We start from the raw sequence: 12,543 nt of genomic DNA on the forward strand, positions 1-12,543 counted from the left end.
GTTTTGCAAACCTTTTGAATTATGGGGACATTGGCAGTGTCCTCATAAACCACCTTCAAATTGTAGTACCTCTGTCATACCACTGTCATTAAAATAATTTGCGCCCCCATAAACCATAAAAATCAAACCAACATTAGCTACAATTATTTTTATTTGAGAAATTGTAATAAATTTCAAAAGGCATATAAACAGTATTAGAGAGATTAAGCATGAATAATTATTCAGTGTAAGTTATTGTTACTAATGCATTTAATACTAACCAACGTTAATCCGCATGATCTTGTGGAGTAAATGATTTTTGCAGATGCATTTAAAACAGGAAATCTATATATTTACATCATTTGCAAACCCATGAAATGGGATGGAGAAAATAGATGCTATGACGTTGAGGTAGTTTAGAGACTATGAGGCTCTGGTCTGAGAAAATAAAAACTCTTTAGCTAAATATCTATAAAATATAATGTCGTTTTCTGATGTTATTAATCTCATTCTAGTAAAATGAAATGCAAAATATTCAAACAAACCCATTGTATATTACGTTTGTGTGCAGCTAATGCAGTCAAAGATCCAATTAAATTGACTGCAGGGGAGAAAAAAATATACAATTCAATATTTGCTCGATGCAGAATATTGCTCTCATACTGAAACTAAAGACTTACAATGATAGAAGCCCACAAACCCTTTTCAGATCGCTAAGGCAAACACCACTATGCCTAGTACCATTTCCAAACTCTGTAAAACATAAAACAAGATGGTGAACGTTTTCTTGTTACCCCAACATCGGTATCAACAGGAACAAATTAGAAGCGGGACAGTTTGCTTTCCCCCGAGGACCTGCGGTCTGATCTTCAAGGAATTTAGATATCACATACTGGTGATATCTGGCTATAACGGTGATGCTGGCTGCTGAAAAGAGCTGGCCTCATGATCGTGTTTAGGCATATTTAGATGTACTGAGACAAATATGTGTTGGGATTGAGATGGGAATTTAGTTAGATGTAATACACTTAACAAGGACTTACAAATAAGCATATACATTTTTATTTTCTTCATTTTCAGCCATTAATAACATGCTTTTCTCTTCACTGTCAGCCACATAAAAATTTAACACAAAAGTCACTTTTCACATTGGAGCTGAAAGACCTTGATTTACTTGATTTATCCTACATGGAAAGCTCTCTCGCTCTCTCTCTCTCTCTCTCTCTCTCTCTCTCTCTCTCTCTCTCTCTCTCTCTCTCTCTTTCTCTCTCTCTCTCTCTCTCTCTATATATATATATAGTTGTAATTTGTGGACAAGCAACATTACTGTTGTCTAATACAATACTTGGAAAGATCTCAGACTCCAGCTCCTAAGTAGCCTAGTGTTTAAGCAGAATGTTTCTGCTGCTGTTGGTGGTAGTGATCACAGCAAGAAGGCCTCCTCCATCCATCTGTTTGTGAAGCCAACACGGTGCACGTGATTACATTTGGAAAGATGCTTTGTTTCTGAATGCTTAAATTGTCAATTTCATAAACGTCTGTAAACACAGCCATTCACACGGTCCAAGCTACAATATTTAACACAGCCTTTCTGTAAAAAACAAGTGCATGCAATATGATTTACGCGTTACATCCGGTGAGACTCCACATCAATCTGTGGTCTGTGTTATTAAACATTTAAGACTGATGTTACCTGAACCCCACTGAATTTTATTGTGTTCTTTGTGACACATTTCCAATATCCCTGTGACTCGACAAGAGGTTTTGAAAATGAATCTTTCTAAAACATCTGGGATATGTAGGCAAGTAGTCTACAATATTTGCAACATTATGTATCTTTATAACACAGGTCATATCTGCTATTTTGATAAAATACCGAACACTTGAATGAGCTGGCAGAGACTATTTTGTTTCATGATGACTAATATCTTGCCTTCTTGTACATACATACATCTAATAATTGTAGTAATGTGTTTAACATTACAGTATATAATCTCTAATGCTAGTTTCTGTGAAGTGTGCACATTTAAGGTTATAAAAGCAACTTGTGCACATATAAAGGATGCATATGAGGTAACACAAACAAATGTTCAAAATATGAAACGCACATTTTTTAAGAGAGTGTCTTTGAACAATATAAATTATATCCAGAAAGTAAGAAGCTTGAAATATGCTCTGTTGCGAAAATGCAAACTGTTAATTACCTAATAGTTAATAGATCCCTAATAGTAGGGATCATAACTCAGTGGAGGGGACTTGTATAACTGTTTGGTGGCGGTGTTGAGTTTGCTTGATGTGTAGGACATGGATAGTATTTTGGTGGAGGTTCAAGAGGAGTTGGATGGTATTTTGGTGGAGGCTCTAAAGGACTTGTATCGTAGTTTGGTGGAGGTGCAAAAGGGCCTGGTTGCACAATATTGCTGTCAGTCATGTAAGGCACATCTCGGTTTATGTAACTGACTGCAACATCTCTTGACTTGAAAGAGACAGAGAACACAAGAAAAATAGAATATTGTTAATGTGTTGCATTTATTATTGCATGTAAGTCTAAAATGGATGTAGTGACACCTAGTGCCAGTTAATTAACCAATCAAGAACTAGTGGATCAATGGTGACGATTAAACCCACCCTTTTTTACATTAAACTCTAACTGCAACATTTAGAAAAGCAAACGCAGAATATGGAAATAACCATGAATGGAAAAACAGCATAAGCATACACAAATGTTAAATGAGGAGAAAACTTATAAATAAGCAGAAAAAAAAGAAAGAAATCTAATTAAGGAAAACATGCTTTTTCAGATAATTTTGTATCAATATTTCAATTTTGTGCAATATGATTTTAAATGTGTTTAACGTTTTGATTTATGCTTATCCTTTATCCTTTATGCTTAAGCAATATATTTTCACTTGTGTTTTAGAATTTTGTTTTCAGAATTGCAATACTTTTGGAGGGAATCTGATCTTACAGAGCCATTTATCATTTATTTTACTTATGTTTACATATATACTGTATATATATATATATATATATATATATATATATATATATATATATATATATATATATATATATATATATGAAAAAAAAATATATATATATATATATATATTTTTTTTTTTTTTTTTTTTTTTAATTTTAAGTAAGATCTTTGAACTGAGTCTTTTACCTTCATCCTGCAGCAGTCACAGGAAGACGATGCAACAATAACAGAGATGATGAAGACCAGAGCATCACAGAAAACCAGGAGAACTAGAGTCACGCCCTGAGTGAGTACAGACAGGACAATTCTAATCTAAAACACATTTTATTATTAATTATAAATATTTATCTTTACGAAACAGAAACAGCACATGAGTGATATAAAGGTTTCAGAGGACAGATTAATGTGGAGCTTAAATAGGCTACAATTAAAACAATGTTTATAGATGATAGTATTAGGACTTTTGCTGATAAATGAATGTAAATTTACAGATATGTTTTAAATTAGATCACTTACATCACTGTCAAGACAGTGAAATGGGATGGAAATAGCAGCTGCTATGGCACTGAAACAGTTAAGAAATTGTGAGATTCTGACCTGAAATGGGAACAATGGGAAAATACAATGCATTATAATCTAACGAAATGTTAAATGATTATTATTAGATATTCATACTTACCTGACACGTGTTACGTGTACATGCAGCTGACACAGTCACAGATCCGGTTAAAATCGACTACAGAGAAGATAATAAATATTATTCAGCATATGTAAATTGCACAATGCTGTTATTGTGTTGATATTAAATACTTACAATTAAACATGACCAGAGGAGATATAAAAATCCCGTCCAGATTGTTAAGATCAACATAGTTATACCTATTGATATTTCCAAAACCTGTAAGATATAAAACAAGGCAGTATCTGTTTTCTCATTTCCCCTCAAATCAAAATGAAGCATTCAAGTGGCTCTGTTTGTTTTACCCCCAGAATCTTTGGCCTGATCTTCAGGAATTTAGACGCCACACGCTGATCAAAAGGTGACACTGACTGCTGCAGAATGCTGGTCACACCGTTGCGTCTAGGCATCTTTAAATGCACTGAAAGAAATATGTGTTGGATGGAAACTGTAAGAAATTTTCAGATGAAAAGCATGCTTTTCTTTTTTACTGTCAGCCAAGAAGAAGAGGAAACAAGTGTTTCAGTGCACTTTGAAAATCCATTTAGTATGTAAAAATATGGTACTTATTGATAATTATTAATAGACTGTGTCATTTTGTTTTCCCTAGTAAAAGGTCTTCCAGCCCAGAATGTAAACATTGCATTATACTTATAATATGTTATACTTGTTGATCTTATTGATTTTTAAAATAGTATTTGTTTATTATTTGTACTGTGTCAGGATGACTGAGTGGTTAAGGGGCATCTGGTCTCTGAAAGGAGATTGTTTGTTCGAAAAACCAGACCGAAAATTTTCCAAATTTCAGTCAACTGAAACCCTCTATTATGCTGTCAATTGTGATGCATCCATAAATGCATGGAACTGAACTATATATTGTCGCTCTTTTTTAAAAGAGGTCTAACAACCCCAAAAATGCCAGAAAGAAGTGGGGGGTTTAATTTAAGTCAGATTCCAGACAACTAAACGCACTTTTTAAGAAGGTTTTGGGGAGACTGTTATAACAGAAGTTGGACAATTTAAGCTGAAGCATGGTTTCATGCAGTGCTTTATACTTTTGTCGGTTCAAACTATAAGTATCAATTAGTTCCAACTTGCATAGTTCCAACGTCTGAGTTAAAAGCATGCTTTTCTTTTTACTGTCAACCAAGAGGTAGAGGAACCAAAGTCACTGTGCACATGCTCACAGCAGAAAATCAGGATATACTGGAAGAGTTGCTTTGACGACACATCACAAGGTACTCAAATAGTATTGGCAAAGACAGCTGATTCAGACTTCAGGCGTTTTTTCAATGCAACTTAAAATATAATCTAAAGATAATGGCACAGGAGATGTCACTTTTTTCTATTGGTTCAAACTAAGTTTGGAATGAAGAGGTTAACTTGACCCTGCCGGTCCCAAGACATTAGATCTGGATGATAAAACAACCAATTTCTGCAGTAACCACAGAGAACACACACAAACAATATACAATAGTTTGCAATTAGTAAAACATTAGTATTGCAATTGCTATGTTGCGACATTAGCCGCTTATTCCAGCTTTTACCTAAACCACAAACACAGACAGAGATGATAAATGCACAGAATACTTACAAATTTTCAGCCTCCAACTTAAAATCCATTCAGATTAGTGGAATGTGAAGGTGTGAAATGAATCGTTATTGATGTGCACGTCTTGAGTCATTTTTATTTTGTTTTTCAATATGTCTTGCTAGTACGAAGAAGTCACGCTGCTCACAGGACTCCACCTGCACAAAATATGAAGAGAATGATTCTCAAACGTCACATGTAAACATCGGCTCGATTCCGGTGGGTAGGATAGATTTTACAGGACAGGAACAAAAATCTTAAATGTTTGACGTTTTTGAAGAGCCTCGCTGATGCCGAATCATTTTGAGTCAAAAGGGTCAACACGTAAAACGCAGTATGGCACATTAAGCAATGATCATTTTAATCGCTGCCCTGTGACAGTGTCAGAAAAGCAGAGTGGTTTGCTGACTTTTCTGGTATGTGGGTATTCCCATGATTATAAATAGTTCACTATCATAATGTAAATGCAATTTTAAACATTAAGATCAATGTAAAATCTGATCAGCTTGATAAAATGACATTTTGAAACGATTTTATATGTGTTTTAAATAGTTCAAACACAGATGTGATGTAAAGTGACGTTAAACGACCCTTATCCAACTACTGAAGCCAATATGAAAGTATAATGCGTGCAGGGAACTTCTCAACCACTAGGTTGTGCTAGAGTACAAGCATAGAAATGATTATTGTCTTTTTTATAGCCCTTTTTCACGATCAGTGATATAGTCATGCATAGTTATGCCTAAAGGTTTTAATCGATTACTGCATCAATAGCAATGAATAAATTAAATTATCATGTAGTTTGAGAGCAGAACACTTAAGCATTTGAGTCTTGTTTTGTTCAGTCACAATTTGCCTCAACAAAGGACCAATCCAGAAAGAATAGTTGACAAAAAAGAAATAGTGAGCAGTTACAGCAAGATATGCAATATGATAAAATGTGTGTGTGTGTATATATATATATATATATATATATATATATATATATATATATATATATATATATATATATATATATATATATATATATATATATAACATTTAAACACAAAAGCATCTTCTTATAAGTATCAATATGTTTTATTGGCCATCTGCTTTATTATTAGGGCCTGCAAGTACTTAGATAAAATGCAAATAATGATATGATTAGCATAATCAGTTGTATTGTTGATTCTGAATGTTTTATATTGTGTCTCTAGGTTTGCTGCTCAAGGCAGTGGTCAGTCTGTAAAGGTTAACTTCCCCTGCTTTACAACCAATCCCTGCTTGGGCTGCCAGCTATTATTATTTCTCTTGCTCCACACCACGTTAGGCCGAAAAACCCCGTAACGCCTCATTAATATGTATACCAGCGTCGTTCCCGCGATCTGATTGGCTAGAAAAAAAGCCGGCTGCTCGAGCGTGAGTGGATGAAATCCGCCGTCAATCTCCAAAAGGGCGGGATTTGCCAAGCCCAGATATATGTAAAAATACCATTCACACGCTCTCAGTGGCTGTGACAAGAGCGAAGGGGCATTTCGAAATATCATATTCAAATCAGTCTCCGGCGAGGGACGGAAGAAGTGCACAGTTTGAACAAATGGAGGAAGATAGCACTGAACAGATGAAACCCCTCCTGACCACAGTAAGCAAGAAGTTATTTGTAGTTGTCGGTTCAGATTTGAGTTGTCGCGGGTGTCTGGAGCGTATCCGCGCGCGTCCTTTTGAAAGAAAGGAAAGAGACGGGGATGATGGAAATGGATGCGGGCAGCCTTAAAGCATCACTTCCTCTGGGCTGTTAACGACCCGAGAGCATCCAGGTTGTCTTCGTGGACAGCATAGGTGTTCGTTTTGAGACAGTGTAGCTGTGGAAATCCGCTTTCATTGTTTTGGGGTGAGCACGCTTCTGCCAGGAAGTGTCGTTTAGATCATTGCGTCACAATAACGGTGAAAGACGAGCGCAGTAGACTCTGAATCTCTCTCTCTGCCACATACATGCGCACAAAACATACACGTTATAACTTTTTAACACGTTTTATTGCGTTTCCCCCAAAGAAGGCTAATTTTTGATCAAATATGTAGACGTCAAAGCGGGAGTTGGGTGTTTGTTCTGTCTTTATGCGTTTAGTTGTTAGCTGGCGTGATTTGCTATTTAAAAACAGAAACTGTTTGCATGTAACCATTATATTTTGACTTTTAAAATGATGTTCTGTTTTATAATTGTAAATAAAGTCACAATGACATCCTCTCAGGATATGAACGCTTGACTTTACAGACACCCGTTTTTATCACTTATTTTTGTGAGTGGGAGACTTAAAATGTCAACTTTAGTTAGCATGAATTTGTATAGTACACACAAACAGTTGGTTATTCTCTTTCTGTTATCGGTTACATAAGTATGTATGCATAAGTGTGCGCTTTCCTCTGTCCCTCTCTTTCACTCCTCAGAAGCTTAATTTCCATGTAGGCCTAGTCGTAACGACTTCAGTAAATATTTCCTTTTTTTTTTTAAACAAATTATTTGCGCTGTCAATAGATGCCTTAAAGCCTTAATGCGCTTTCAGTGCTTGTGTATATTTACAAATGCACAGCACTACATCACCTACGAGGAACAATAGCTGTAACAACTATTGAGTAAAGATGCAGGCCTAGTATGAATATCGCTCACTTAATGCTTACACTTTGTACTTATGAGTAAGTATCACTCGCAGGATGAGTTCATGGTTATTTTGTTTGTTTACATTTAAGTTAGCAGGGTGAATATTGTTACTTTTGATTTATCTTTTCAAAGCAGAACATAAGGGCTTGTGTTTTCATATAAACAGTAACCGGTGGGTCCTTGCTATGCTGATTTTTTTTTTTTTTTCTCTCCCTACAGACAGGCAATCACTGATATATATAAGTAGTTTGTGGCTGATATTGCCAGAACCGCAAGATAAAAATCTCCCTTGCTACTTGCTGCTTTTTCCACAATAGCCAGTTTGTTTATGGAAGCTTATTTTTGCCGCAGAACAGAAACTACAGAAGGTAATTCTGAGAAAGATGGAATTTTTAGATGTAAACTCGCAGTTGAAAGAGATGAACTAAGAGCTGCGGAATATAAACTTGCAATTCGGAGAAGAAAAGTCAGAATTGTGAAATTATCAAATCACAGTTGCGAGAAAAAAAGTAAGGATTTTGACAGGACAAGTCACAATTAGCTTTCAGTGATTAATTAATTCTAGATATTTTTTTAAATACAGAAAAAAAAAAAACGTTGGATGTAAACTCTTAGACTTCTGAGAAAAAATGTGTGATATAAATGCAGAGTGAAAAGATCATAATTGTTACATATAAACTTAAATTCCGGAAAAAAACCCCCAAAAACATCAGAGATACCATTTTAATTTTTTTCAATTTTTTTTTATTCCAAAATAAGCTTTCATACATGTTGGTGCAGGTACTCTGAAAAACCCTATTCATTACAAAGACATGCCCACTAACATTGAATTAAACGTGGAATTTGGAGGCAGTAAAACAACATGACATTTTATTGTAAAACCTACTTTATCTTCAATTTATTTACAGCTTCACAAAATGTTAACATTGTATGTTGCCACCAATATTATGTAATGCTGTTTAAGGCAATGGCAAATCTGAGTCTAAGACTGGAATCCAGATGAGGAAATGGCTGTGGCTTATTGCATAAGTATGTATATTGTTTAGATGCCACTAAACAAAGTTAGCGTTCTGTTTATCTGCAAATGTTGCAAAAGTCCAGTTCTTGTTACGTAACAAAGAGCCTTGTTGTGATTTCCACCTGTTGCTCGCTCCACTGCTGTTGGTCATTCAGGTGTCTTCGGGACGGTGATGCTCTGCTGTCACTCGAGATCGTGGCAATGAGGAAAGATTTCACGGTTCGTCGAGTGTGCGGTATCGTAACGTTACAGCACTGGTTCAGTCGGAAGATTAGACAGGAAGTTTGTTATTGTTCTCTGGCTGGAGGATCAGCAGCTCTCGGGTGTGCTGGGACCCGGCAGACAATGCTGTTGATAAAGCCACACACTGCGCAGCCATAAGCTCAGCAGGTTTGGAGTAGTTTGGGACAGTAGAATGAGGTACTGTGACCTGTCTGCCTGCAGCACGGTTGCTCTGCTGCAACTAGTACACAACAAGTATTTCTGGTCCCACTTGTTGACAGTTGTTGAGAGTGATTCTTTGAAAACACAATTCATTAACTCTGTATCGATCGGGGCGAAATGTTGGCACAGTATGTGCATCAACTAGGCCTGGAGGGAACCCGGGAGACATTTAATTTTGAGGGAGAATCTGCAGATTGGATTGAAGTGTAGCTGTGAATGCTGCAGTTTTATTTGTACAAATGTCACTAAATGAGTTAATAAATTAACAGGAAAGGGGTGGGGGTTTTTTACACAGATTTTTGCCATTTCTAATCATAGATAAATAGTCAAAGCATTGATATAGAGGTTGGTTTATGCATTTTTTTGCATCATGAAATATCGGTCAAATATCAGTAAACTTTAGGCATTGTGTATCGTATGATTCATGGTCATTTTCCGAATCATAAAAGTGATCTTAATCCCCTTTGTTAGTGTGGACTTTGGAGTAAACGGAACACATGTGTGTGCAAAAATGTTTTTATTTTTAATATATTAGCATATTTTAATAACATTTTTAAATATAAAATGTCAGCATAAAATGAGTGGAATTTTGTGGACCCTCTGATCACATGGAAAAAAAATAACTAGATGACTAGATAAATAACTAGATTTTTGTGTTGTGTTGTAAAAATGTATTTTATTAATCTTAGATGAGGGGTTGATCAGCAGTGCAAAGTATGATTACTTGGCATTAGATTAGTATTTGTATTAGCTTAATCTGTTTTATGTTTTTATGATCTTATCTAAGAAAATCATTTACAAAGTAAATGTTACCTCAGGATTGCATTCATAATGCATTACTTTCGTGCATTCATAGCCGCAAAATATTTCATAAATGTGTGGGATTTTTATAAATTACAAAATTACAAAAAAGTCAAAGCATTTCTTCAGAGGTGGGTTTTGAGGTGCATGTTTTGCATCATAAAATATTTTGTTAATCTTAGATAAAGAGGTTGAGACTGTTCAGCAGTGCAAAGTCTGTTCTCCAGTGATTAATATTAGTCTCTTATGTTTTTATGAGCTTATCTGAGAAAGTAAATGTCACATCAGTATTGTATTCATAAATAGTTGTATAAGATTTACTATGCTTAGTTTGGTGTAATGGGCCAGGCCACAACCAAATAAGGAAAAGATATTCCCATGTCTTGCTCGCTGTGTTGTGTATGCATCATTACAGGCTCCTTTAACACACTGCTTCATCCATAAAACTATTACAGTAAATGCTGAAAACATCAGAAGTGTCAGATGAGAAAATCACAGACCAGACTGTGCTTACACACACATTAAAAATATATAATTTCTCAAACGTTTATCCTCTGTTTTCTTTAAAACACACCATAAATTATACAAACATCTCTCGTTTTTTTTCCAGTCTCCTTTCTCCATGTGTTTTCTGTCACCTTGTTCATGCAACATTATATTTTTCACAACTGAATTGCCATTTTAAACCCTTAAGTTAAGTGTGATCCTAGGTAATTCTGTTCATGTTTCACACTGTTCATACTTAAACTCTGGATTACCATGCTTATTTTCTTAATTATAAGACAGAAAATGTGATTTACTGATTATGCATTGGTATGTAACCTTTATGATATGGCTGTTGTTTCAGGCATCATCATTGTTTACTGGGAAGTGAGTTGTTGATATGATTATTTCTTTTTCTAGGTCACATTCTTTTCATCATTGTGATTTTAGTTTGCTTCCTGCCAAAGTATAAGTTAATGGTGCTCGCAGGATAGCAGTGTTTCAGTCTGAATTAAGATGGAGTGAGTTTAACACAGCTGGGATCGATGTGTGTGTAATTTAGGTCCCTGTAATTTCTGCAATGTGGAAAATGTGGACAGAATCGCAGAATCAGGCTATAAAAACAGATTTACTGTATAACGCGGAATGTCAAAGAATTTTCCACATTTTTGATTGATAAATAAAAAGTAGGTCAAGTACACTTAAGCTAAATTATCCCCAACTTTCACATACGAGGCTTAAACCTTACCCCAGACTGAAGTGTAAATCTGAGCTGTTTTAACTTGTACTGACTGATCTTAAAATATATCAGGGCCTTTATTTTGTCTCAAGATGCCAGTAATGTTTTTTTAAAGATGGAACATGGAAACAAGGCATGTTAATAAAATTACTTAAACGTCCTAACTTAACTGTGGCCTAATCCTGGCTTAGTCTAAGCCCTGTCTGTGAAACTGACTCCAAATTTGTCTTTGAATAAAGCTGTAAAAATAAAATTTAAATATGAATACTGCATGTTCATCATGTCTGTGTGAATAAATGGTGCATTGAATTGAACTATTAAAACTAATTCAAGAAAATTTTAAATGGTTAAAAACACAACCCAGAAAAAGAGATACAGCAGTCGTACATCGCTATTAGGACCACTTGCGTCCTACTGTGATAAGTTTGCTGCATCGGTGTGGAAGTTATCAATCTAACAATCAGTCAAGGTGACAATCAAAAGTAGATTTATTTTTAGTTTAAACACTAACAATTAGACACAAACAATCATGTTAAAGATAAAATTATAAATCACATAATATTAATGAGTGAAGTATCCACATTTTCTTTTAGACACTCAATATGGTTCCTCAGTGATTAGAATGGGATTTTTTATTTTATTATTCTTTGGTTAAACCCTCTCCATTCATACAGACAGCGTAACTACTCAGATTTAATTACAGCCATTAACAGCTTCACTGGCTGAATGGCACAGACTTACCACAAAGGTTACTCTGTTGTCAGGGGCAACAGGTGTACGTTCTTTCTCTTCATGAGCATAGTATCAGTGTGCTTGCTTACTACTTGCTTAGTAGCATTGTGTACATTAAACATTTGTTCTGCTTATCACATTTGATATTGCTACTTTTGTTGGACTTTTTTACGCTTGCTATTAGTGTTTTTATGGAAGGAATTGTATTGTAATGATTTCTTCTTTCTAACATTTTTGCCACATTCGTTTAGCTAGCTTAAACGTACAGTTTAAAATCGTCAACAAGACTCAACATCACATTGTATAAGTTTGTTTCTTCAGTTGAGCACAGAAGATGATAACATGAGGAATGTTGATAACCAAACAGTTTCTGGTTGTCATTGTTAGGCCCTATGATTTTCTCATGTGGAAAACATAAACAGAATTGTACAGTTTCTTTTAAGAAAAAGTTCATAT

General features: G+C 35.1%; 2 protein-coding genes across 2 annotated transcripts in view; one reads left to right on the forward strand and one right to left on the reverse strand.

Moving 5' to 3' along the window:
• Window positions 1–4,056, reverse strand: si:ch211-135n15.2 (uncharacterized protein LOC557207 homolog). The gene is made up of 6 exons (XM_043262037.1): window positions 3,947–4,056; window positions 3,777–3,860; window positions 3,642–3,698; window positions 3,479–3,559; window positions 3,149–3,244; window positions 1–2,455 (listed from the first exon to the last, which is right to left on the reverse strand). The coding sequence occupies exons 1-6, from the start codon at window positions 4,049–4,051 to the stop codon at window positions 2,222–2,224; spliced, it is 657 nt and encodes a 218-aa protein (XP_043117972.1). The 5' UTR covers window positions 4,052–4,056; the 3' UTR covers window positions 1–2,221.
• A 2,650-nt stretch (window positions 4,057–6,706) lies between these two features.
• Window positions 6,707–12,543, forward strand: part of slc4a7 (solute carrier family 4 member 7) — a 37,144-nt gene continuing 31,307 nt past the window's right edge. Inside the window, exon 1 of the mRNA XM_043260141.1 lies at window positions 6,707–6,856. Within this exon, the coding sequence (XP_043116076.1) occupies window positions 6,812–6,856 (45 nt within the window). The 5' untranslated portion in view covers window positions 6,707–6,811. The remainder of the gene's footprint in view (window positions 6,857–12,543) is intronic.

Source organism: Puntigrus tetrazona, chromosome 16 (assembly GCF_018831695.1).
Source record: "Puntigrus tetrazona isolate hp1 chromosome 16, ASM1883169v1, whole genome shotgun sequence".
NCBI lineage: Eukaryota > Metazoa > Chordata > Actinopteri > Cypriniformes > Cyprinidae > Puntigrus > Puntigrus tetrazona.

What these genes read in the sequence shown, in the direction of transcription:
- si:ch211-135n15.2 (XM_043262037.1), bottom strand. Translation starts at nt 4,051, where the DNA reads ATGCCTAGACGCAACGGTGTGACCAGCATTCTGCAGCAGTCAGTGTCA. An exon ending in TCAGGCCAAAGATTCTGGGG is followed by an intron (nt 3,861 to 3,946) that starts GTAAAACAAACA and finishes TATATCTTACAG; the next exon opens with GTTTTGGAAATATCAATAGG. An exon ending in GTGACTGCTGCAGGATGAAG is followed by an intron (nt 2,456 to 3,148) that starts GTAAAAGACTCA and finishes GTCTCTTTCAAG; the next exon opens with TCAAGAGATGTTGCAGTCAG.